This window comes from Halichondria panicea, chromosome 1 (genome assembly GCF_963675165.1).
Source record: "Halichondria panicea chromosome 1, odHalPani1.1, whole genome shotgun sequence".
In the NCBI taxonomy this organism is placed as follows: domain Eukaryota; kingdom Metazoa; phylum Porifera; class Demospongiae; order Suberitida; family Halichondriidae; genus Halichondria; species Halichondria panicea.
The window spans coordinates 15090630-15115704 of NC_087377.1; the positions used below are offsets into that span (position 1 = coordinate 15090630).

The window sequence follows — 25075 nt, forward strand, 5'->3', positions numbered from 1 at the left end:
TGATGTCTGACAGAGTTCGGCAACTTACTCTAAGTAAGTTTTGTTTATCTTATCAGTGTGAGTTACATTGCTATAAGTTCTGTAGTATAACTGAATCACCTCATTCGTATTTTTCAAAAGCTATCATCTGCCCTCCCTTGACTATTTCTTTTAATGGTTTTGTGACGCACAATATTCTACTGCTGATGAAAACGGCAATTATTTTATATGCTTTTTATATGAGGGCTACCTATACTGGGTTTTTCCAGGTTGGTAACAACTCAACAACTTGCACTGGAAACGGCATTACTGGTGCCTTAATTATGCTTAGAGATTCTAATAGTAAGACATGCAATTTATAGTTGCAGTTGCACAATATTCTACTACTGATGAAAACGGCAACTATTTTATATGCTTTTTATATGAGGGCTACCTATACAATTGGGACACTGGGTTTTTCCTGGTTGGTAACAACTCAACATATGCAACTTGCACTGGAAACGGCATTACTGGTGCCTTAATTATGCTTAAAGATTCTAATAGTAAGACATGCGATTGTCGATCACTAAACTCACTTTTAGCACAACAATAATAATTGCCTTTATTGACATCTGGGGAATTAAGACCGAATATTCGTATGAATATTTTAACGAAGTGATTATCAGAGACATCTGGACTCAATATTGAGATCAAATTACTATTATAACCGGAGACTGAGTAGTTCAACAACAAAATATTGATCTTGTAATGCCCACATCACAGGTAACACTATACATGACTTTTTGTATGTTATAGACTGATGTGACAATGTTAATAAGTGATAAAATAATTTGTAGTGGTTCCCCATAAAAGAGAAAGACATGCAGTTGTTCTTGTGTATCACAAATTCAGAGTTAAGTGCAATTCAGTGGGAATGTTTTCACTCTTCAACTGTATAGTAAGCATATTTTGGTTGGAACACCAAAAAACTGAGGACACCATAGACACCACGGGCACTACAGAACACCACTGAGAAACTGTAGGACACCATAGACACCACGGGCACTACTGAACGCCACTGAGAAACTGTAGGACACCATAAACACCACGGGCACTACAGAACACCACTGAAAAACTGTAGGACACCATAGACACCACAGGCACTACTGAACGCCACTGAGAAACTGTAACACACCGTAGATACTATAGTACACCATGGGGCACTACTAAAATAATAGTGTTGATAGACACTATTGGGCACTATTGGACACTACAAAAGACACCATGTTGGACAATATAGATACCAAGGCCGTAAGATGATTTTTTAGGTGGGGGGGGGGGGGCAGAGAAAATGAATGGACTGTCTCCTTGCGATGCAGGGGGTGGGTCCGGGAGGGGAAACTGTCCTGCCGGAGGCGAACTTTTTACATTTATGTTCTCAGAGATAAACAGGAGAAAGATACATAAATGAAATAATCTGCATGTGAGAGCTATAGCAAAATAGTTTATTCAACGTGGAAGCAAAGTCATGAGCAACTGCTTCCAAGTGACTCAGTTAGCGACTTGTGTATATATATAGTAAGAATAGACGCTGGGGATTCATCAAGCTTCGTAAGAAGTAGGTCTTAATTAGTTTGCCTACCTTTTCATCATGGGCAGGCTGAGGTACTGAAGAGAAAAAAGAATGAATACTCCTTGTGCCATAGTGAGCTCTATAGCTATATAAATTTCAGCTGCATTGGATCAACTTACTTTAGTTACTGTACAGTTTTGTTGCAACAAACCACATGAATTTAACCAATGTGGTTAGATTAAAAGGCACTAAATATATATTATCAGGACTGTGATCTGCTGGACTCTGCAGAGGAGCCCCACCCCATTTCACTGTCTGAACACCAGGGGGGCTCAGACACAGCTTATTTCGTGGTTCTTACATCCAGTACTACTAACCCATATTTTCCTAAAATTAATATTCTCTAGGAATGCAAGGAAAAGGGATTCTTGTTGAAGCCTACTTTATAAACTGTCAGATGCCTATTTAGCACTACCGTACACGTGTACCAGAATGGCAGTACGAATATTCCAGTATTATAAAGACCTCTCTCATAATTATATACCGTATAATAAATTATGTTTATTACAGAATATTTGCAAGAGGGATGTTCTATATTATATGCGAATTTTGCATTTGGTTGTATTTAGGCCCCCATGCACTCTTCTGCCACTCATGATAATAATGTTTATGCTATTTGCTTTCCTCAAGAAACCTTGTATATCCTTTCAATTCGAGTTTGTTGTGGTGAAGGTACAAGGTAGACCCAACCAAATATGATTTGACAACCTGGAAGCTAACGTAATACTATTCCTTAGGAAGCCATACTCCCTTAGACTCATGTTGCATAATAAAGTGTACATCTACTGACAGTGTTATGCAACAGAGCATGTTAGGAGTGTAATTGCAACAGTGTTAGGTGTTGCATGCATTGGGGACAATAACATGCCTTCCTTGCCAGGAAATGAGTAACTATAGCTATAAACATGTCTTAAAGCCTATACTGTGTGCTGATAGAACTACTATAGCTATAATAATAATTATAGCTTAGGTATAGTTAATCAGTTGCTATATAATGATGAGCTACAGAATTGCTACTTTGACCCTGTCAATAGTCATAATCACATTTGCTCACAAGAAAGCATTCTGTAATGCCCAAATCACAGGTAGGACTGAGTTTTTTGTATAATTATAGATCTATGTATGTAGTAGTCTTAAATTGTCCATTGATCCTAGATGCGCCCTCATCAAGTGCTGGAAACAAATTCGCCATTGGTTTTCTTAGAAATTTGGGTCCAAATGATTTATTTTTGTTCATCACAAACCCAAAGTCAAGTGATGTTAGTTTCACAGTCACTCCAATTAATCTTAGTGGTAGTGTTTCAACATCTTCTACTATTGTAAACATCCCTTCCAGTTTTGAAGTTTTATCTGTCATTGAAAGAAACAAGGGAATCATAGTTGAAGCTGGCGGAAGTGTCAATGTGTATGGGATTTCTTCCCATATTTTTAGTGCAGATGCCTATTTAGCATTACCCTGTACTGTAATGGAAGTGGATGAATATGAATATTATGGAATCTCCTATGTCAATGTTAATAGCCGTCCTAGCGGGATTTTGTTGGTGGCTTGTGAAAATGAAACTGTTGTCAAATTTGATTCCTCAACAATAACACTCAATAGTATGGAGACGTATCAGATGGAAAGTGTTAATGATTATCACAGGAACAAGAATAACTAGCTCCAAACCTTTGTCTGTGTTTAGTGGATCTGAGTGTGCTAATGTTCCTCAAGTTGTAGGAGCTTGTGACCACCTGGTTGAACAAGTGCCTCCGACTGTGACATGGGGCTTAAAATTCCTCGTGGCATCTCTCGAGGGTAGATCTTCTGGTGAACGTATTCGTGTTCTTAGTGCCCGAGCAACAAGTGTAGCTGTGAACTGTAACACTGACATATTAGTCAGTGAATTCCAGTTACAGAGTGGAGGGAGCTTCAGAGAATTTGAATTACCTATTAGCAGTTTCTGTAGCATTGAATCCACTTCTCCAGTACTGGTCGCCCAGTATGCATATGGTGGTATGAGTGATGGCGTGGGAGACCCATTCATGATGATAATCCCTCCAATTGAGCAGTTTACAAATAACTATTTAGTTGAGAGTTTCACTATTTTCACATCCAACTATGTAACGATGTATGTTTCTTCTGAGTTTTTTCAAGCTGCACAAATATTGTTAGACAATTCCGTTGTTTCTGGGTGGCAGAAAGTTTTTTGTTCAAACGGAGAAGTTTGTGGCCACATAAGTCGAACAAGTGTGTCTACTGGAGCACATTCTATCAGCCATCAAAACAGCTCAGCTGTTCTAGGTGTTTCAGTGTACGGATTCGGCTCTTTCAGTTCTTACGGTTACCCTGGAGGCATGAGATTATCTCCCATACAATGCAACTGTGGTCAAAATTCTATTTGTTTGAATAACATGGGACAGTTCAACTGTAGCTGCTTGAATGGATTTGTGGCTTCATTGTCTGAAACAGATGAAATTGTCTGTACCAGTAAGTTGAGTATTTAATTGAAGATGTCATTCACTTTTTCTTTCTTTTCATTGCAGCCATAACCTGTCCTCCCTTGACTACTCCTTCCAATGGCTCTGTGACATACAGTGCCATTGCTAATCAAAATGACACCTATGCCTTTGATGTGGTAGCTACCTACAACTGTTTCGCTGGGTTTTCTCTTGTCAGCGACAATACAAGGAACTGCACTGGAGATGGCAGTAGCACTACTGGTGCTTTTGCTGGTATAGCTCCAATCTGTGCAGGTAGGCTTACACAATATTTCAGGACTTGTGTATACAGGCTTCTCTACTACAGCTATAACATGCCCTCCACTTTCAAACCCAACGAACGGCTCTGTGTCATATTCAAATGTGCCTGGTCAAGGCAACAGCTATGATTTCAATGTCGAGGCTACCTACAGTTGTGATACTGGATATTCACTAGTTGATAACAACACAAGGACTTGCACTGGAGATGGAAGTAGCACTACTGGTTCTTTTGATGGAGAATCACCAACTTGTGTAGGTGAGTCAATGAAAAACACCAAACTCTACTCCATTTTATTTATATACAGTCATTACCTGCCCTCCCCTGAATGATCCTTCCAATGGCACTGTGACTTACAATGTTGAGAGTGATAAATTTGAGTTTGGAACGCAGGCAATATACAGTTGTGACAATGGATTTTCTCTGGTTGGTAATACGACCAGAACTTGTACTGGAGATGGCAGTAGCACTACTAGTTCTTTTGATGGAGAAGCACCAACTTGTGAAGGTGAGTATCCAGTTAACATTCTGCAATAAGAATAATGTATGTGTCTTGTGACTCAAGGTGTACTCCATCTTTTTGATTATTCCATGCAGCCATAATGTGCCCTGCTCTAAGTGACCCAATTAATGGTGAAATAGACTATGATGGTGGAGATACTTCTACTAACAACAACCAAATTCCTTTCGGTACGATGGCCACCTACACTTGTGTCATTGGTTTTGCTCTGATTGGTAATGACATAAGAACGTGTACTGGAGATGGCAGTAGGACTACTGGTGCATTTAGTGGAATTGATCCAACTTGTGAACGTAAGTGACACCAAATAATTTTAAGCTTACTAACCAATTTTCAATTATGCAGCCATAACCTGTCCTCCTTTGATGACCCCAACCAATGGCACTGTGTCTTATGGCGGAGTTCCTACTGATGTAAATGGCAACTTGTCGTTCAATGTAATGGCTACCTACAGTTGTGACACTGGGTTTTCTCTGGTTGATAACAGCTCAAGGACTTGCACTGGAGATGGGATGAGTGTCAATGGTGGCTTTAATGGAACAGCTCCAACTTGTGACCGTGAGTGCTCTTCACACACTTAATTTGCAACTGTAAACCCTCTCCTCTCCAACTGTCTACAGCTATAACCTGCCCTGCTCTGGCAGCGCCTAGTAGTGGAAGTATTGACTTTGGTGGAGCCTCACCTGATGGAAACAGCAACTATGCCTTTGATGTGGTAGCTAATTACAATTGTGATAATGGATTTTCTCTGGTTGGTAATAGCTCGAGAACGTGTACTGGAGATGGCAGTAGCACTACTGGTGCTTTTGATGGAGCAACTCCAACTTGTGAACGTAAGTGCATAATTATGCTTCTGTTATTGGACATTTTAACTCCCCTCCCATTCCACTCCACCCACCAGCCATAACTTGCCCTGGTGTGCCCATACCGAACAATGGCAATATTAACTTTGATGGAGCCTCACTTGATGAAAATAGCACATATACTTTTGCTGTGGTGGCTACCTACAGTTGTGATACTGGGTTTTATCTGGTTGGTAACGACTCACGGACTTGCACTGGAGATGGCAGCAGTATTATTGGTACTTTTGATGGGTTGGCTTCAACTTGTCAGCGTGAGTTACATGGCTTTAAATTACATGCCGAATCACCCCTATTCTTTTTCAAAAGCTATCACCTGCCCTTCGTTGACTATTCCTTCTAATGGTGCTGTGACATACAATTCTACCGCTGATGAAAACGGCAACTATGATTTTTATGTGATGGCTACCTACAATTGTGACACTGGCTTTTTTCTGGTTGGGGACAACTCAACAACTTGCACTGGAAACGGCAGTAGCATTACTGGTACCTTTGATGGCCTAGTTCCAATCTGTGAAGGTAAGCTATAATAACAATTTTAGGGACTAAATTTAAATAAGCATTTCTGCTACATACAGCCATAACATGCCCACCACTTTCTAATCCAACCAACGGCTCTCTGTCTTATTCGAACGTGCCTGATCAAAACAACAGCTATGTGTTCAATGTAATGGCTACCTACAGATGCAACTCTGGGTTTGCTCTGGTTGGTAACAACACAAGGAATTGCTCTGGAGATGGCAGTAGCATTACTGGTGCATTTGATGGAGAGGATCTGAAATGTGAAGGTGCAAACAGTATGAGTGCATGTGTACAGATTATAATGACAATAAGGCAAACCCTACATAATTCCTTTAACGACCAAAAAAACATTGATACAATTTTAAGTACTGCATATAATTATAGGCTCTCGTAAGCAATGAATTTGTGTTTTTACTCATGCACAGTTTTAGTTGCCTCTTCTGCATCACCTATCCTCAATGTTGTCATACCTGTTGTGAGTGTGGTGGCTGTACTAGCTCTAGTTGTACTGGGTGGAGCTGTCTATGGATACATTAAAGTGATAAGCCATCTTTTGAAGTTAAAAAAGCCTGAAACTGGGACTGCTAAACTACTGTAAATCTTTAACAGTCTGTGCAAAGCTAATAATTATCACTGTCAACAGTACGTCATTTATATTTAAGTACATAGAGGTCTTTGGGTATGAAACACCAACTTATCATTTAATTTGTGATTCTATTCTTATAAAGAGTAATGCTCTATACCAGGAGTACTCCTGTCTATACCAATGAGCTCACTTACATATTGATTTCGATCGAGATAAAAATTTTTGTTCATGTACGTCTTGTCCACGTCCACTGACAACACTATAAGGCTCTTCTCTGTAGTCTGCATGGATGTCATTAATTTCACATTTATTACCAGCAAAATGTGCTAAACTGTGCAAAATCTAGACCTGTGAACACCTTGAACATTAATGTGCACTTACAACTAGATCTAGCTATAGTTATAAAAAGTAGGGAGCATTGATATTGTGGCGTAAAAAGATGGTTTGACAAAGGGGAGCTTTTACTTGCATGCATGGCCCAGGAGGGGGAGGTGAGACATAATTATATGCATCCCGAAATTATCTTGCAAGATTATCACCAAAAATAAAAGGGGACTCAAGCACTCTGCTTCTTAATTTATGCCACTGCATTTCTGAATGGTCTAAGCATGTATAATTTTTGTAATGCCCAAATTACAAGTAGAATTCTTGAATTGTCCATGCATTGATTCATCTTATAGATGTGAAGTGCTGGAAACAAATCTGTCATTGACTTCCCTAGTTAGTGGTCAAAATGGGATAAGATTGTTCTTATTCATCCACAAACCCAAAGTTAAGTAATAGTTTCACGATCATTTCAATTGATCGTGGGAGCATTTCAATTTCTTTAATCATCCACTTTTTGGGGGGATCTTTGTTGAAGCTGGTGTAAATGATAAGATCAAGGATGTATATTTAACTATTTTCTGCGGACATGTTACAGTGTATATACTATATGATGGCAGTAGATGAATATACGAATAATTATTATGGAATCTCGTATGATGCTGGGATCCTTGGTATAGTGCATGGCTATCCCAGTGCTAAGTGGCAATGATTAAGTGGCTTCACACCTCCTCTGTTAATGAAGTGTGTAATTTGAACAGTGTCACTCAATAGTGACGTGCCTCCCATACCTTGCAGGTATACTAGCTAGAAGAGTGTGTTCATTAACGTGCTTACAACCACTATATAAAATTATAGCTATAAAAAGACTGAGCAAGACAATCTAGTGAGCTAGGCAGCCAGTCACCAGTTGCTAAGATGAGCTACAGAATTGCTATAACTCTGACCCTGACAATAATCGTAATCACATTTGTTCAAAAGAAACCATCCTGCAATGCCCAAATCACAGGTAGGATTAAAATCATTATGGTGTATATGCATGCATGTATAATAATATAGGCCTTAAATGAATTGTCTATATACTGATCCTAATATATAGATGTGACCCCATCAAGTGCTGGCAACAAATTTGCGGTCGGTTTCCCCAGAAATTTTGATCATGAACCAGAACAGTTGTTCTTATTTATCATAAACCCAGAGTCAAGTGCTGTTAGCTTCACAGTCACTCCAATTGATAGCAGTGGGAACGTTTCAGCATCTTCTACTACTGTAAACATCCCATCAAGTTTTGAAGTTGTATCTATTAATGAAAGAGACAAGGGGATCCTTGTTGAAGCTAACGGAAACATCAATGTGTATGGGCTGTCTTCTGCTTCAGGTTCTGCAGATGCCTATTTAGCATTACCATGTACTGTAATGGCAGTGGATGAATACGAATATTATGGAATCTCCTATGTACCCTTTTGTAGTGTGATTTTGTTGGTGGCTTGTGAAAATGAAACTGTGATCAAATTCAATCCTTCAACAATAATAACACTCAATAGTATGGAAACGTATCAGATTGAAAGTGTCAATGATCTCACAGGAACAAGAATAACAAGCTCCAAACCTTTGTCTGTGTTTAGTGGATCTGATTGTGCTAATGTTCCTCAAGATATAAACTACTGTGACCACCTGGTTGAACAAGTGCCTCCGACTGTGACATGGGGCTCAAAATTCCTCGTAGCATCTCTCGAGGGTAGATATTCTGGTGAACGTATTCGTGTTCTTAGTGCCCGAGCAGCAAGTGTAACTGTGAACTGTAACACTAACGTATCAGTCAGTGAATTCCAGTTACAGAGTGGAGGGAGATTCAGAGAATTTGAATTACTTATTGAAAGTTTCTGTTGCATTGAATCTACTTCTCCAGTACTGGTCGCCCAGTATGCATATGGTGGTGAGAGTGATGGCATAGGGGACCCATTCATGATGATAATCCCTCCAATTGAGCAGTTTACAAATAACTATTTAGTCGAGAGTTTCGCTAATTTCTCATCCAACTATGTCACGATGTATGTTTCTTCTGAGTTTTTTCCAACTGCGCAAATATTATTAGACAATTCTGTAGTTACTGGGTGGCAGAAAGTTGTCTGTTCAAATGGAGAGGTTTGTGGCCTCATAAGTAGAACAAATGTGTCTACTGGAGCTCATTCTATCAGCCATCAAAACAGCTCAGCTGTTCTAGGTGTTTCAGTGTATGGATTTGCTACAGCCAGTTCTAGTTCTTATGGTTACCCTGGAGGCATGAGGTTGTCTCCCATACAATGCAACTGTGGTCAAAATTCCATTTGTTTGAATAACATGGGACAGTTTAATTGTAGCTGCTTGAATGGATTTGGTGCTAAATTTACTGGAACAGATGGATTCACCTGTAATGGTAAGTTGAGTGTTTACGTTATAGATAGAGGTCATTTCATTTTATTTTGTAAATGGTGGCTTTATAATGGAACAGCTCCAACTTGAGTGCTCTTTACACACATAGACTAGACTATAGTGTCTTTTACCCAAAAGAAAACTCTCACTACAGTGCAATAGAAACCAGGATATTAAATAGCATTTAAAGGCATGCATTTAAATGCAGTTAACATCAGATGGGGCCACTTCCTGTTTAGCAGCATCATTGTGGTCAAATGCAAGGTGCATGGCAGGTATAAGGGATCATGTGTTGCACATAATGTACAATTATTGTGCACTATAGCTACTGCTAGCTCTATCACAAGCATAAACATATTCAGTTGTCAGCTGCAAAGTCTTCCCCTCCCTTCCCACCCTTATATATAACATGGTTTGAATTATTAATGCTTATTTCGTATTTACCATACTTCTCCGCCTTCGGGCGTGATCACTGTTGGGGCATTGCACCACTCTCTCACACTTACGGGAGCTTAAACATTCACTCCCCCAGGTTATAGTATAGGTAATTACTAAGCATATAATAAAATTATAATGAATGTGGTATGGCCAAGCGGCCTAGCAGATGACGTGGCCAAGCGGCCAAAGCAATCATCGGCAATCATCGGCATAAGGCTTTAAAAAGCTGCTGTTCAGGCATGCAGTGGTATGAATGTTGGCACAGTGAGGGAGTGTACAGTGCAATAGGAACCAGGATATTAAAGGCTGCTACCACGTATTTTGACATGCAGTAAGCATACAAATCACGTTTTTTATATAGTATTAAAGTTGCTGTGATCAGAGCAAGAATGAATTCACACCAAATATCAACCTTGTCTTCAAGTTTTAATCTCACTAAGAGCTTTCTTTTAATACCATGCATATTGCTTTCTTCAACTTGGTATTAGAGGCTGTGATTTAACTCTGGGTGAGTACATGGTAATATTGGAAGGTATTCTACATTTTGGACGAAGATGCATGAACAGCTATTTACAAGAAATGATAGAGTAAGTCGCCGAACCCTGTCAGACATCAATGCGTCATAAAAGTGTGTAATGCACAAACAAATCAAACTAATTACCGTATAGCGCGAAATTTTCGAGGCACTTATATTTCGTGGATTGGCCTCTAAAAACCATTTCGTTGCACAATGTTCGCGGAATGACTGCTTACCGGAAGCCACGCCTTTAAATCTTTGCACGATAGCAGGTAATTCTTATTAAAGAACACTTTTGTGGACTTAATTTTCGTGTAGAATTCTAACCCACGAAATCCCGAAAATTAAGCCCCTCGAAAATTTCGTGCTATACGGTATTGCACACTCTAATAGATGGCTGTATATAGCCAGTACAACTGCTTTTACTGTTTACATCTTCTTTTGTTCGTGCATTGCACAACCTTTCACCTGCCGCATTTTGATGTCTGATAGAGTTCAGTAACTTACTCTAGTTGTTTATATAGTACATCATTTTCGGTTTCATCTTGTCAGCGTGAGTTACATTGCTATAAATTCTGTAATATAACTGAATCACCTCATTCTTTTTCAAAAGTTATCACATGCCCTCTGTTGACTATTCCTTCTAATGGTGCTGTGACATACAATTCTACTACTGATGAAAACGGCAACTACGATTTTTATGTGATGGCTACCTACAATTGTGACACTGGGTTTTTTTTGGTCGGTAATAACTCAACAACTTGCACTGGAGATGGCAGTAGCATTATTGGTACTTTTGATGGCCTAGTTCCAAGATGTAAAGGTAGGCTACTCTAAAAAATTTTAGGGACTCAATTTGGTTAATTTTCGTTACATGCAGCTATAACGTGCCCTCCACTTTCCAATCCAACCAACGGCTCTCTGTCTTATTCGAATGTGCCTGGTCAAAAAAGCAGCTATGCTTTCAATGTAACAGCTACTTACAGCTGCAACTCTGGGTTTACTCTGGTTGGTAACAAGACAAGGAATTGCTCTGGAGATGGCAGTAGTACTACTGGTTCATTTAATGCCTCTGCTCCAACTTGCAAAGGTAAATACTATAATACTTCTGTTTTTGGAAACAAAGATTGTCTCTTTTTGCAGCAATAACATGTTCTCCTATTACCGACCCAATTAATGGGACTATAATCTATTCTGCTGCCGCTGATGGTTTGGGTAATTATGTCTTCAATGTGACGGCTTACCATATATGTGACACTGGGTTTACTCTGGTTGGTAACAACCCAAGGACTTGCAGTGGAGATGGCAGTATTATTGTTAGTGCTTTTGATGGAGAGCCTATAATCTGTGAAGGTGCATGTGAGTGTGTAGCTACAGATTATTGCAATAAAGCATTCTTTTGAAGGAAATATAATTATTTAGCAAGACATACACTTTTTATTTTCTGTAGTTTCAATTGCCTCTTCTGCATCACTTATCCGAGATGTTGTCATACCTGTTGTGAGTGTGGTGGCTGTACTAGCTCTAGTTGTACTGGGTGGAGCTGTCTATGGATACATTCAAGTGTTTGCTCATCTGTGGAAGTTAAAAGATCCACAAACTGGAACTGCCAAACTGTGGAACGCTTGGAACCACGGAAAAGAAGAACTATGGAACAGTAGAAGTATGGAACAGTAGGAACCATGGAATGCTGAGAACCATGGAACCATAACAAACAGTAGGAACTATTAAGGTGTTTCAGTCTGTGTCAACATGTTTACTATATATGTATATTAGAGGTATATATTACGTTATTATCGTTGATTGCAATTGTTGACAGAATTGATTTAATTCCACACAGTAATTTTATCATTGTGCTAATTTACTCGATTGTCGATCGATCACTGAGCTCACTTTTAGCTTTAATTATAATTTGTTATAACAACTATAATAATTGACATCTGTGGAATACCAAACTGGCATGCATGTATGATGGTATGAATAACTAACGGCTCTGTATCATATTCGAATGTGCCTAATCAAAACAACAGCTATGCTTTCAATGTAACAGCTACTTACAGCTGCAACTCTGGGTTTACTCTGGTTGGTAACTAGACAGGAATTGCTCTGGAGATGGCAGTAGTACTACTGGTTATTTTAATGCATCTGCTCCAACTTGCAAAGGTAAATACTATAACAGTGGCGTAGCCAGAGGGGGGAAGAGGGTGCTCCAGCACCCCCCTCTGGCCTCAGACTCTGCTCCACAAGTTCCTTTTACTAGCTAGCTGATATGAGAGAACTAGAGCTCTATTGCACGATCAACTCAAAACCCCACCTCCAACTAGCTAGCTCCACCTCCAAATATTCATTCCAGTCAGTGCACATGCGCAAAGCCACGTGGGCTGAGCAGACCAAGGCCCCCCCACAGAGTTGCAGACTGTTCAGCAGCTATCACCTGCACCATCCATAATCGTGTCGAGTATTTTTCAGTTGAGCCCAGTTCATAGAGCAGCACTGCAACTGCAAGTGTCTTGCCACCCTGTTCTGCTAATTCACAAGCAGAACCAACCTGGTTAGTAGCTTGATTTAATTAATAACAAAATTTAAATTAATTGTCACAACTCAAAACAATGCATTTTATAGGACATCTTCAGATGAAGATGTGGCTTAACCACCAGTACCCTCAAAGCAGCAGTACCCTCATTTCTTTAGCCAGATTGCGTTAGAATTAATCTCAGAGCATGTAACAACAAACATTTTCTGGGGGAGTGCCCCCAGAAAATGCTCCAGTTGGAGCACATTTTACACCACCAGTGCACTCCGCGCACCGGCAATTCGGACAAACCATTCATCCCAAGCACCCCCCTCTCTCAAATCCTGGCTACGCCCCTGTATAATACTTCTGTGTTTGGAAACAAAGATTGTCTCTTTTTTCAGCAATAACATGTTCTCCTATTGCCGACCCAATTAATGGGACTGTAATCTATTCTACTGAGGCTGATGGTTTGGGAAATTATGTCTTCAATGTGACGGCTAATCATAGTTGTGACACTGAGTTTACTCTGGTTGGTAACAACCCAAGGACTTGCAGTGGAGATGGAAGTAGCATTACCGGTGCATTTGATGGAGAGGATCTGAAATGTGAAGGTGCAAACAGTATGAGTGTGTCAGATTATAATGACAATAAGGCAAACCCTACTGCACATAATGCCTTTAATGACCAAAAAAACATTGATACAATTAATTTTAAGATTAATTATAGGCTCTTGTAAGTAATGAAAAACAAATGAATTTGTTTTTACTCATGCACAGTTTTAGTTATCTCATCTTCATCACTTATCCGAGATGTTGTCATACCTGTTGTGAGTGTGGTGGCTGTACTAGCTCTAGTTGTACTGGGTGGAGCTGTCTATGGTTACATTCAAGTGATAAGCCATCTTTTGAAGTTAAAAAAGCTTGAAACTAGGACTGCTGAACTACTGTAATCTTTAATGGTTTTCAGTCTATGAAAACTAATATCACTGCCAACAGTACGTCATTTATATTTAAGTAGATAGAGGTCTTTGGGTTTGACTAACTTATTATATTTAATTTGTGATTCTATTCATAAAGAGTAGCTAATGCTCTATATACCAATGAGCTCAATTTTATGTTGGTTTCGATCGAGATAATTTTTTTTTCATATACGTCTTGTCCACGTCCACTGACACCACTATAAGTCTGTAGTCTGTATGGATGTCAATAATTTCATATTTTGAAAAATTTATTACCAGCAAAATGTGCTGAACAGTGCAAAATCTATACCTGTGAATACTAATGTGCACTTACAACTAGATCTATATAATCATATAAAAGTAGGGAGCATTGATATTGTGGCGTAAGAAGATGGTTTGAAAAAGGGGAGCTTTTACCTGCATGCATGGCCTTGGAGGGGGAGCTGAGACATATGCACCACGAAATTATCTTGCAAGATTATCACCAAAAATAAATGGGGACTCCAGCACTCTGCTTCTTAATTTACGCCACTGCATTGCTGAATGGTCTAAGCATGTATAATTTTGTAATGCCCAAATCACAAGTAGAATTCTTGAATTGTCCATTGATTCATCTTATTATTATATAGATGTGAAGTGCTATCAACAAATCAAGGTAAATACTATATGTTTGGAAACAAAGATTGTCTCTTTTTCAGCAATAACATGTTCTCCTATTGCCGACCCAATTAATGGGACTGTAATCTATTCTGCTGCCGCTGATGGTTTGGGTAATTATGTCTTCAATGTGACGGCTCACCACATATGTGACACTGGGTTTACTCTGGTTGGTAACAACCCAAGGACTTGCAGTGGAGATGGCAGTATTATTGTTAGTGCTTTTGATGGAGAGCCTATAATCTGTGAAGGTGCATGTGAGTGTGTGCAGATTATTGCAATAAAGCATTCAATTTTTTGAAGGAAAAATAATTATGCTGAGATTCAAATAGCAAAGCATGCAATTTTTATTTCTATAGTTGCAGTTGCCTAATCTGCATCACTTATCCGAGATGTTGTCATACCTGTTGTGAGTGTGGGCTGTACTAGCTCTAGTTGTACTGGGTGGAGCTGTCTATGGATACATGAAAGTGTTTGCTCATCTGTTCAATTTAAAAGACACACAAACCGAACTGCCAAACTGTGGAACGCTTGGATGGAACAGTAGAACTATACATGAAACAGTAGGAGCCATATGGAATACTGGAAACCATGGATGGAACCATAACAGTAGCGAAGTATGGAACAGTTATTAACATATACTAGTCTTAAGTGTTTCAGTCCGTGCAACTGATCCACTGTCAATATAACTATAATGCCTCGGTGCGCGTGCGCAAGCGAGGTATACGGTAGTATGTGTGTGTGTGTGTGTGTGTGTGTGTAGACCGCTACAGCTGCTCAAGGATGAATCAAGAGTTTCTATAGGTTTCTAGTCTAACTCATGCATCAAGTGCTGGAAACAAATTTTTCGTTGGTTTCCCGAGAAGTGGTGGTCGAGGGGACAAGAAATTATAGTGGTTTGTCACAAACCCATAGTTACGTAGTATAGTCACTCCAATTGATCTTAGTGGAAGCATGTCAAGTACGGTAATTATTCCATCCATTTTTGAGGGAGTATCTATCAACGAAGGGGATCCTTGTTGAAGCTGATGTAAAGGTCAATTTTTATGGAATGTCTCTCTTGAACTATTTTTTGCAGGCATGTTTACAGTGCTATAATGCCAGTGCATGGGATGGGGTGAATACGAATAAATTATTATGGAATCTCCTATGATAATTATGCTGGGTGTCCTTGCTATCCCAGTGCTAAATATAGCAAATATTAAGTACTCTGCACCTCCTCTGCTAATGAAGTGTGTAATTTGAATGGTGTCACTCAATAGTTACCATAGTAATTATACCTTACAGGTACTATAGTGTGTACGAAAAGTATTATTAATGTGCTTACAACAACTTATAGATATAGACTGAGCGAGACAATCTAGTGAGCTAAACAGTCACTGAGTTGCTAAAATGAGCTACAGAATTGCTATAACTCTGACAATAATCGTAATCACATTAATTTTAGTTCACAAGAAACCATCCTGCAATGCCCAAAGCACAGGTAGGACAAAAATGGTGTATATGCATGTATAATTATAACAAACATTCTATTGTTGATCCTATATAGACATGACCGCATCAAGTGCTGGCAACAAATTTGTGGTCGGTTTCCCAAGAAATTTTGATGGTGAAGCGGAACAGTTGTTCTTATTCATCACAAATCCAGAGTCAAGTGCTGTTAGCTTCACAGTCACTCCAATTGATTTTGGCGGTAGCGTTTCAACATCTTCGAATTCTACTGTAAACATCCCATCCAGTTTTGAAGTTGTATCTATTAATGAAAGGGACAAGGGGATCCTTGTTGAAGCTAACGGAAACATCAGTGTGTATGGGCTATCTTTTGATCCAGGTTCTACTGATGCCTATTTAGCATTACCCTGTACTGTAATGGCAGTGGATGAATACGAATATTATGGAATCTCCTATGGAACCTTTTGTAGTGTTATTTTGATGGTGGCTTGTGAAAATGAAACTCTCGTCAAATTCAATTCCACAACAATAACACTCAATAGTATGGAAACGTATCAGATTGAAAGTGATAATGATCTCACAGGAACAAGAATTACAAGCTCCAAACCTTTGTCTGTGATTAGTGGAGAAGATTGTGCTAATATTCCTCAAAGTATAGGCGGTTGTGACCACCTAGTTGAACAAGTGCCTCCGACTGTGACATGGGGCTCAAAATTCCTCGTGGCATCTCTCGAGGGTAGATCTTCTGGTGAACGTATTCGTGTTCTTAGTGCCCGAGCAGCAAGTGTAGCTGTGAACTGCAACACTAACGTATCAGTCAGTGAATTCCAGTTACAAAGTGGAGGAAGCTTCACAGAATTTGAATTATCTATTAACAGTTCCTGTAGCATTGAATCCACTTCTCCAGTACTGGTTGCACAGTATGCGTATGGTGGTGAGAGTGATGGCGTGGGAGACCCATTCATGATGATAATCCCTCCAATTGAGCAGTTTACAAATAATTACTTAGTCAGAAGTTTCACTAATTTCACATTCAACTATGTCACAATGTATGTTGCTTCTGAGTTTTTTCAAATTGCACAAATATTATTAGACAGTTCCATTGTTACTGGGTGGCAGAATGTTGTCTGTTCAAGTGGAGAAATTTGTGGCCACATAAGTCGAACAAGTGTGTCCTCTGGAGATCATTCTATCTGCCATCAAAACAGCTCAGCTGTTCTAGGTGTTTCAGTGTACGGATTCGATATAGACAATTCTTACGGTTACCCTGGAGGCATTAGGTTATCTCCCATACAATGCAACTGTGGTCAGAATTCTATTTGTTTGAATAACATGGGACAGTTTAACTGTAACTGCTTGAATGGATTTAGTGCTTCATTGTCTGGAACTGATGCAGTCGTCTGTAATGGTAAGTTAAGTGTTAAGTAAAGGTCATTTACTTTTCATTACAGCCATAACCTGTCCTCCTTCGTCAACTGTTCTTTTCAATGGATCTGTGACATATAGTTCCAATGCTGATGAAAATGGCACCTATCCCTTTGATACGGTTGCTACCTACAGCTGTTTCACAGGGTTTTCTCTTCTTGTCGGTGACAACATAAGAACGTGTACTGGAGATGGCAGTACCACTACTGGTGCTTTTAGTGGAATTGATCCAATTTGTGAACGTGAGTGAGACTAAAACGTTCTTTTTTTCATCTTACTAATATTTCTTATCAATTACTCAGCCATAACCTGTCTTCTTTTGATGAGCCCAACCAATGGCGCTGTGTTTTATGGTGGAGCTGCTACTGATGTAAATGGCAATTTTGAGTTCAATGTGACGGCTACCTACAGTTGTGATACTGGATTTTCACTGGTTGGTAACAACTCAAGGACTTGCACTGGAGATGGGATGATTGTAAATGGTGGCTTTAATGGAACAGCTCCAACTTGTGACCGTGAGTGCTCTTCACACACATGACGTTTAATTGTAAACCCTCTCCCCGCTCCAACTGTTCTCTAATCTACAGCTATAATCTGCCCTGCTGTGGCAGCGCCCAGTAGTGGCAGTATTGACTTTGGTGGAGCCTCATCTGATGGAAACACCAACTTTGCCTTTGATGTGGTGGCTAATTACAGTTGTGACAATGGATTTTCTCTAGTTGGTAATAGCTCAAGGACGTGTACTGGAGATGGCAGTAGCACTACTGGTACTTTTGATGGAGCAGCTCCAAATTGTAAACGTAAGTGCTTGCTCAGGTTGGTTTCACTAAAGGGCCATAAATGATTCATTGTACTTTTTTTATATTATTATACAAGAAAAGAATCAGAATGATAACACTGTTGCCATGGTTACTGCCATGTTGTGTACGTTAACTACTATTACTTTAACCAAAGAATGCCGCCTCCAATAAAACACATGACCAAAAGAAAGCTCTTAATAATTACACAAGTACAGTGCAATTAGAAACGAGGTGGATATTTAGGGCTATAGCTGCTACCGTAATATTACTAGCGAGCATCAAACATTTGCGAACTTTGCGAGGGTTAATCAATTCGTAACAAAAAATTCCGCATTATTACTGATAAATACACACAATCCTTGCCAGAACGCAATAGTTAGATCGCAAAGGGTCAAATTTCTGCTGATTTGGCTCATTCGCAAAAGTTTTTCACCAGCAAAATATTCTAATATTACGGTATAATTATTATATCACGTATTTTGTACAGTCATGCAGTACATAACGTAAGCATACAAATCATAATCTTCACAATCACAACAAAATAATATATACACCTTGTCTTCTAGAAGATTCCACTAAGAACTTTCTTTTGATACCATGTTGCTTTCTACAACTTGGTATTGGAGGCTACATTTAACTATTGTTGAAGGTATAAGTTGGTCCCAGCTAACACACATAATCAGCAATGACATTGAGCCCCACCCAATGTTCAATAAAGCGTGTCTGCTTCTCTGTTGAGCGAACGGATGGCGCCTATATTGCATAGGGGGATGTGCTATGCGCTATGCAATATAGGCCCTTTATTCTATTCTAAAAAATAATATGCCTATTATTCTCATAAAAAATTCGATTATTCTTAAAATCAGATTTTTCCCAAAAAATGCGGCGACATAATAATTATAGACAAAATTAAGACGAAGACATAAACACAGCACACAACTGACACACAACATAAGTATGTTTCTCAGTCAGTGTTAACTTGCTGACTTAAACTACAATGTAATCACCTTCAAGCCATGAAAACATTGTTATGCAAAACTTAATGTAATGATCTTTACCAAAAATGGACATTGATGCCTATTAAATTATTCCGAGCATAATTTATCAGGGCCTGCTTTGCGACGACTTCCAATGCGTCATGCCCCGTGTGCTTATATGCGCTATGTGTCTTTTACGTGTATTGTGTCCTGCCTAGTGTCCTGCATGAAGAAGTTCAGGCTGCCTATCAATCAAAATTCCCTTCACAAGGCCGTTGCTTACTAATGCAAAAAGAGACAGATCACCTTGATGATCTTAGTGGCATTGAAACTGGGCAGACTCGGCTCTGACTGCTTTTTATTTTATTAGCTGACTAGTTCAGGGGCACTTTTAAACCCTGTGAAGTACACACGAGATATTGTGAGTTGTAAAAATTGTCAACACAAACACATGGCAGTATGCATGCAGCTATAGAAGTCTAGCTACATCTAGTTTTTACTGCTCACTTATTTAAAATTCTCCAAGGTTGAGAAATGAAAATCCTCTGATACAGCATAGATACAAGATACGGTTTCTACACCTTTGCAACGGCCTTGTGAAGGAAACCTTGATTGATTGGCAGCCGCGTGAATGTTTTCATGCACAGGCAGGACACGATGAGCTTCACATAGCACACAGCGCTTAGCACATCGCGCATGACCCATTGAAAATCTTTGCATAGCACTGCCGCATAGCACATCACACATTGTATTGCATTGCATTGTGTATAGCACATAGCGGGACCTTCAGTACCATATCTGTTTAATAGAGCTATTTTGCAATTAATTTATTTGCTTGACCCTTTTACCTGACGCACTTCGATGTCTGACGGTGTTCGGCGACTTACTCTATATAGTCATTTCTATACCATGCATCCCAGATGTCTCAGACTATGGCAATTAACGCTATAGAAGTGTGTACACTCCATCGGATAACGGTATATAGGCAATAGAATTAGGAGTGGTTACTCGGTAAATATGATGTGCAGTATAGGGAATACAAACTATCTTAATTTACCCTGCTCTAAGATAATTAATATCTGAAATGAATTCAAGGCTATAGCTAGATCTATTGATTGTTTATGATTTGCTACCGTATATAGATCTATATACTAGCTGTGTATTACTTTGTCACAACTGTCACAACTATTATCTACCTGCAACAGTGGCATTCCTCTCATACCAGGTACTAGGTACCTAGCTACTTGCAGAGAGCATAAGCAGTTGTTTACAACCAGTAACTAGATATAGATCTATAGAGCTACAACCTTGTGAATAGCTAGACTAGCAACCAGTTGTTATAATGAGCTACAGAATTGTGAGTTTAACGCTGACAATATTCATAATCACATCTGCTCACAAGGAAGCATCCTGTAATGCAGGTAGGACCGATCCGTGTATAGATGTATATAACGTTTGATTTGCATATCCATGGATGCATTGATCCTAGATGTGACCTCGTCAAGTTCTGGCAGTAAATTTGCAATCGGTTTCCCAAGACATCTTGGTGATGGAGCAACCCAGTTGTTCTTGTTCATCACAAATCCAGAGTCAAGTGCTGTTAATTTCACAGTCACTCCAATTAATTTTAGTGGGAGCATTTCAACATCTTCTGCCACTGTAAATATCTCTTCCAGTTTTGAAGTTGTATCTGTAAATGAAAGGACAAAGGGGATTCTTATTGAAGCTGACGGAAACGTCAATGTGTATGGGAGTTCCTTTGAAGACTTTTCTGCAGATACCTACTTAGCATTACCCTGTACTGTAATGGCAGTGGATGAATACGAATATTATGGAATCTCCTATGACACCTTAGATACAAAACCTAGTGTGATTTTGTTAGTGGCTTGTGAAAATGGAACTGTTGTCAAATTCAATTCTTCAATAATAACACTCAATAGTATGGAAACATATCAGATTGAAAGTGATAATGATCTCACAGGAACAAGAATAACTAGCTCCAAACCTTTGTCTGTGTTTAGTGGATCAGATTGTGCTAATGTTCCTCAAAATACATTCGATTGTGACCACCTGGTTGAACAAGTGCCTCCGACTGTGACTTGGGGATCAAATTTTCTCGTGGCATCTCTCGAGGGTAGATCTTCTGGTGAACGTATTCGTGTTCTTAGTGCCCGAGCAGCAAGTGTAGCTGTGAGCTGTAACACTAACGTATCAGTCAGTGAATTCCAGTTACAAAGTGGAGGGAGCTTCAGAGAATTTGAAATACCTACCAACAGTTTTTGTAGCATTGAATCCACTTCTCCAGTACTAGTCGCCCAGTATGCATATGGTGAACAGAGTGATGGCATAGGAGACCCGTTCATGATGATAATCCCTCCAATTGAGCAGTTTACAAATAATTATTTAGTTGAGAGTTCCACTAATTTCGCATCCAACTACGTCGCGACGTATATTTCTTCTGAGTTTTTTCAAACTACACAAATATTATTAGACAATTCCATTGTTACTGGGTGGCAGAATGTTACATGTTCAAGTGGAGAAGTTTGTGGCCACATAAGTAGAGCAAATGTGTCTACTGGAGCTCATTCTATCCGCCATCAAAACAGCTCAGCCGTTCTAGGTGTCTCGGTGTATGGATTCAATACACTCAATTCGTATGGTTACCCTGGAGGCATGAGATTATCTCCCATACAATGTAACTGTGGTCAACATTCTATTTGTTTGAATAACATGGGACAATTCAACTGTAGCTGCTTGAATGGATTTAGTGCTTTATTGTCTGGAACTGATGATTTTGTATGTAATTTAGGTAAGGTTGAGTAAATAGAAGGCCGTTATGCGTCGGTGTTCATGCGCAAGCGAGGTATAGGTAGTGATTTGTGTGTCTGTCTGTATGTAGCCTCTTTTCTGTTAAATTAAAGACAAATTGGCCTGGGAACGAGGCTAGACTACTGCATGCTAAAGCTGCTCAGATCAATCAATCTGTCATGTTTTATAGATTTGCAAAATAATTCTTCGTTCTAAGTATAGCCATTCATTACCCACTCTATGAGTTTTCCTGTGATTCTTGAGTTAATTTTCCTGTATGCAACAAAATTAATTAATGCAAAACTGTTCATGATATAATGTGTGTATAAAAGCTATTAGTATATGTTATGTATATTTGGCACCTCCACCGAGGCATCAGCACTCGCAGTACTAATAGTGATTATTTCTTATATCACTATAGCCATAACCTGTCCTCCATTGACTGCTCCTACTAATGGATCTGTGATATACAGTTCTACTGCTGATGAAAATGGAACCTATGCCCTGGATGTGGTTGCAACCTACAACTGTGACACTGGATTTTCTTTGGCTGGTAACCAAACAAGGACATGTACTGGAGATGGCAGCAGCACTACTGGTGCTTTTAATAGATTGCCTCCAACTTGTGAAGGTAAGTGCATACTTCTGTTTTGAAAATCTAAAACTCCCTCCCATCTCCTTCCAGGCATAACATGCCCTGCTCTGCTCTTCCCAAACAACGGCAGTATTAACTTTGGTGGAGCCTCACCTGATGAAAACAGCACCTATACTTTTAATACGGTTGCTACCTACAACTGTGACACTGGGTTTTATCTGGTTGGCAACCAAACAAGGACGTGTACTGGAGATGGCAACAGTACTGCTGGTGCTTTTAACAGACTGCCTCAAACTTGTGAACGTAAGTGCATACTTTAGGTTTTATAATTATAATTATCTCCTTCCAGCCATAACGTGTCCCGCTCTGCTTTTCCCGAATAATGGCAGTATTGACTTTGGTGGAGCTTCACCTGATGAAAACAGCACTTATGCTTTTAATGTGGTTGCTACCTACAACTGTGACACTGGGTTTTCTCTGGTTGGTGACCAAACAAGGACGTGTACTGGAGATGGCAACAGCACTACTGGTGCTTTTAATGGAATTGATCCAATTTGTGAACGTGAGTGAGACCAAAACGTTCTTTTTTTCATCTTACTAATCTTTCTTATCAATTACCTCCTCTCTCCAACTGTTCTCTAATCTACAGCTATAACCTGCCCTGCTGTGGCAGCGCCGAGTAGTGGCAGTATTGACTTTGGTGGAGTTTCATCTGATGGAAACAGCAACTTTGCCTTTGATGTGGTGGCTAATTACAGTTGTGACAATGGATTTTCTCTGATTGGTAATAGCTCAAGGACGTGTACTGGAGATGGCAGTAGCACTACTGGTGCTTTTGATGGAGCAGCTCCAACTTGTGAACGTAAGCGCTTGCTCAGGTTGGTTTCACTAAAGGGCCATAAATGATTCATTGGTACTTTTTTTATTCATTATTATACGAGAAAAGAATCAGAATGATAACACCGTTGCCATCGTTACTGCCATGTTGTGTACGTTAACTACTATTTACTTTAACCAAAGAATGCAGCCTCCAATAAAACACATGACCAAAAGAAAGCTCTTAATAATTATACAAGTACAGTGCAATTAGAAACTAGGTGGATATTTAGGGCTATAATAATTATTATATCACGTATTTTGTACAGTCATGCAGTACATAACGTAAGCATACAAATCATACATATTCACGATCACAACAATCACCTTGTCTTCTAGAAGATTCCACTAAAGACTTTCTTTTGATACCATGTTGCTTTCTACAACTTAGTATTGGAGGCTGCATTTAACTATATTGTTGAAGGTAAGTCATACTTATTTGATCACAGCTAACGCACATAATAAGCAATGAGCCCCATCCAACGTAAACGTTTTCCATAAAGCGTGTCTGCTTCTCTGTTGAGTGAACGGATGGCGCTTATAGGACTCTTTGCATAGGGGGATGTGCTATGCGCTATGCGATAGGCCCTATGCTTTTTTTCATCCTCTTTAATTCTTTAAAAATGTGCCTATTATTCTCATAAAAAATTCGATTATTCTCATAAAAATCAGATTTTTCCCAAGAAATGCGACATAATATACAAAATTAAGACGTGTGGCTGTACTAGCTCTAGTTGTACTAGGTGGAGCTGTTTATGGATTAAAGTGTTTGCTCATCTGTTAAATTTAAAAGATTCACAAACAGGAACTGCTAAATTGTGGAACGCTTGGATGGAACAGTAGAACTATACATGAAACAATAGGAACCATAATAATATATGGAATACTGGGAACCATGGAACCATAACAGTAGGAAATATGGAACAGTTATTAACATAGTCGTGTTTATCTTAGATCATGCTTGCCATAATGTAGCAAAGATTTCAAATCTGATTGGCTAGATACTCATGGTTTCCATGATCTAAAATGTTATCTAAAACTGTTTTCCCAACACAGTCTTATGTGTCATGGCCTCATAGGTAACCGCCTTTGTAGAACAAAATGTGCATTTTAGCATAGAGTCCTTGCCGCTGGGTTTTGCCACCCAAAGACTCATACGCATGTACGTTGCACTCCTTGCATGTTCCGTGTTTCAAGACAGATCAGATGCAGCCATTTGATCACCAACAACTACAGCGTAAATATTCAGCAATAGTATAATGTGCATAGCTTTGGCACCTCCACCGAGGCATCAGCACCGGCGGTGCTTTCATAGTTCTTGCCCATCCACGTTTCATACTAAGAAGACTAACTAACACCATACCCCTGTCCTAGTTCCCATACATGTTAGTTTTTGTCCCATAGCCCATCCACGTACGTTTCAGACATAATAATAATAATTATCTAAGAAGGCTAACTAACTGCATGTATATAAACACCGTACTAGCTTGCAGTCAATGACAAAA

The 25075-nt window shown here is 39.3% G+C and overlaps 5 protein-coding genes across 5 annotated transcripts; all 5 read left to right on the forward strand.

Annotated features, from left to right (window-relative positions):
• Positions 1 to 3220: 3220 nt before the first annotated feature.
• Positions 3221 to 5429, forward strand: LOC135334547 (E-selectin-like). Its single transcript, XM_064529809.1, has 6 exons — positions 3221 to 4058; positions 4115 to 4324; positions 4377 to 4586; positions 4636 to 4836; positions 4926 to 5141; positions 5194 to 5429. The coding sequence occupies exons 1-6, from the start codon at positions 3221 to 3223 to the stop codon at positions 5427 to 5429; spliced, it is 1911 nt and encodes a 636-aa protein (XP_064385879.1).
• Positions 5430 to 8685: 3256 nt separating this feature from the next.
• LOC135334623 (IgGFc-binding protein-like) lies at positions 8686 to 9666 on the forward strand. The gene is made up of 3 exons (XM_064529919.1): positions 8686 to 9191; positions 9501 to 9556; positions 9662 to 9666. The coding sequence occupies exons 1-3, from the start codon at positions 8686 to 8688 to the stop codon at positions 9664 to 9666; spliced, it is 567 nt and encodes a 188-aa protein (XP_064385989.1).
• Positions 9667 to 11025: 1359 nt separating this feature from the next.
• Positions 11026 to 12247, forward strand: LOC135336683 (E-selectin-like). Its single transcript, XM_064532880.1, has 4 exons — positions 11026 to 11330; positions 11388 to 11597; positions 11651 to 11866; positions 11958 to 12247. The coding sequence occupies exons 1-4, from the start codon at positions 11213 to 11215 to the stop codon at positions 12182 to 12184; spliced, it is 771 nt and encodes a 256-aa protein (XP_064388950.1). The 5' UTR covers positions 11026 to 11212; the 3' UTR covers positions 12185 to 12247.
• Positions 12248 to 16188: 3941 nt separating this feature from the next.
• Positions 16189 to 20097, forward strand: LOC135334713 (IgGFc-binding protein-like). Its single transcript, XM_064530027.1, has 5 exons — positions 16189 to 17497; positions 17541 to 17756; positions 17817 to 18029; positions 18102 to 18314; positions 20063 to 20097. Exons 1-5 carry the CDS (start codon positions 16189 to 16191, stop codon positions 20095 to 20097), a joined length of 1986 nt encoding a protein of 661 aa, XP_064386097.1.
• A 664-nt stretch (positions 20098 to 20761) lies between these two features.
• LOC135334790 (IgGFc-binding protein-like) lies at positions 20762 to 22753 on the forward strand. Its single transcript, XM_064530153.1, has 2 exons — positions 20762 to 21986; positions 22521 to 22753. The coding sequence occupies exons 1-2, from the start codon at positions 20762 to 20764 to the stop codon at positions 22751 to 22753; spliced, it is 1458 nt and encodes a 485-aa protein (XP_064386223.1).
• The last annotated feature ends 2322 nt before the right edge of the window (positions 22754 to 25075 follow it).

Bases quoted from the DNA above. Each gene is read 5' to 3' on its own strand.
- LOC135334547 (XM_064529809.1), top strand. From the start codon at position 3,221: ATGATTATCACAGGAACAAGAATAACTAGCTCCAAACCTTTGTCTGTG. The intron at 4,837-4,925 runs GTGAGTATCCAG...TATTCCATGCAG, and splicing joins AGAAGCACCAACTTGTGAAG to CCATAATGTGCCCTGCTCTA. The intron at 5,142-5,193 runs GTAAGTGACACC...TCAATTATGCAG, and splicing joins AATTGATCCAACTTGTGAAC to CCATAACCTGTCCTCCTTTG.
- LOC135334623 (XM_064529919.1), top strand. From the start codon at position 8,686: ATGGAAACGTATCAGATTGAAAGTGTCAATGATCTCACAGGAACAAGA. The intron at 9,192-9,500 runs GTATGTTTCTTC...GTTTAATTGTAG, and splicing joins TCATCCAACTATGTCACGAT to CTGCTTGAATGGATTTGGTG.
- LOC135336683 (XM_064532880.1), top strand. From the start codon at position 11,213: ATGGCTACCTACAATTGTGACACTGGGTTTTTTTTGGTCGGTAATAAC. The intron at 11,331-11,387 runs GTAGGCTACTCT...CGTTACATGCAG, and splicing joins CCTAGTTCCAAGATGTAAAG to CTATAACGTGCCCTCCACTT. The intron at 11,867-11,957 runs GTGAGTGTGTAG...TATTTTCTGTAG, and splicing joins TATAATCTGTGAAGGTGCAT to TTTCAATTGCCTCTTCTGCA.
- LOC135334713 (XM_064530027.1), top strand. From the start codon at position 16,189: ATGACCGCATCAAGTGCTGGCAACAAATTTGTGGTCGGTTTCCCAAGA. The intron at 17,498-17,540 runs GTAAGTTAAGTG...TTTTCATTACAG, and splicing joins TGATGCAGTCGTCTGTAATG to CCATAACCTGTCCTCCTTCG. The intron at 17,757-17,816 runs GTGAGTGAGACT...TCAATTACTCAG, and splicing joins AATTGATCCAATTTGTGAAC to CCATAACCTGTCTTCTTTTG.
- LOC135334790 (XM_064530153.1), top strand. From the start codon at position 20,762: ATGGATGCATTGATCCTAGATGTGACCTCGTCAAGTTCTGGCAGTAAA. The intron at 21,987-22,520 runs GTAACTGTGGTC...ATATCACTATAG, and splicing joins GAGATTATCTCCCATACAAT to CCATAACCTGTCCTCCATTG.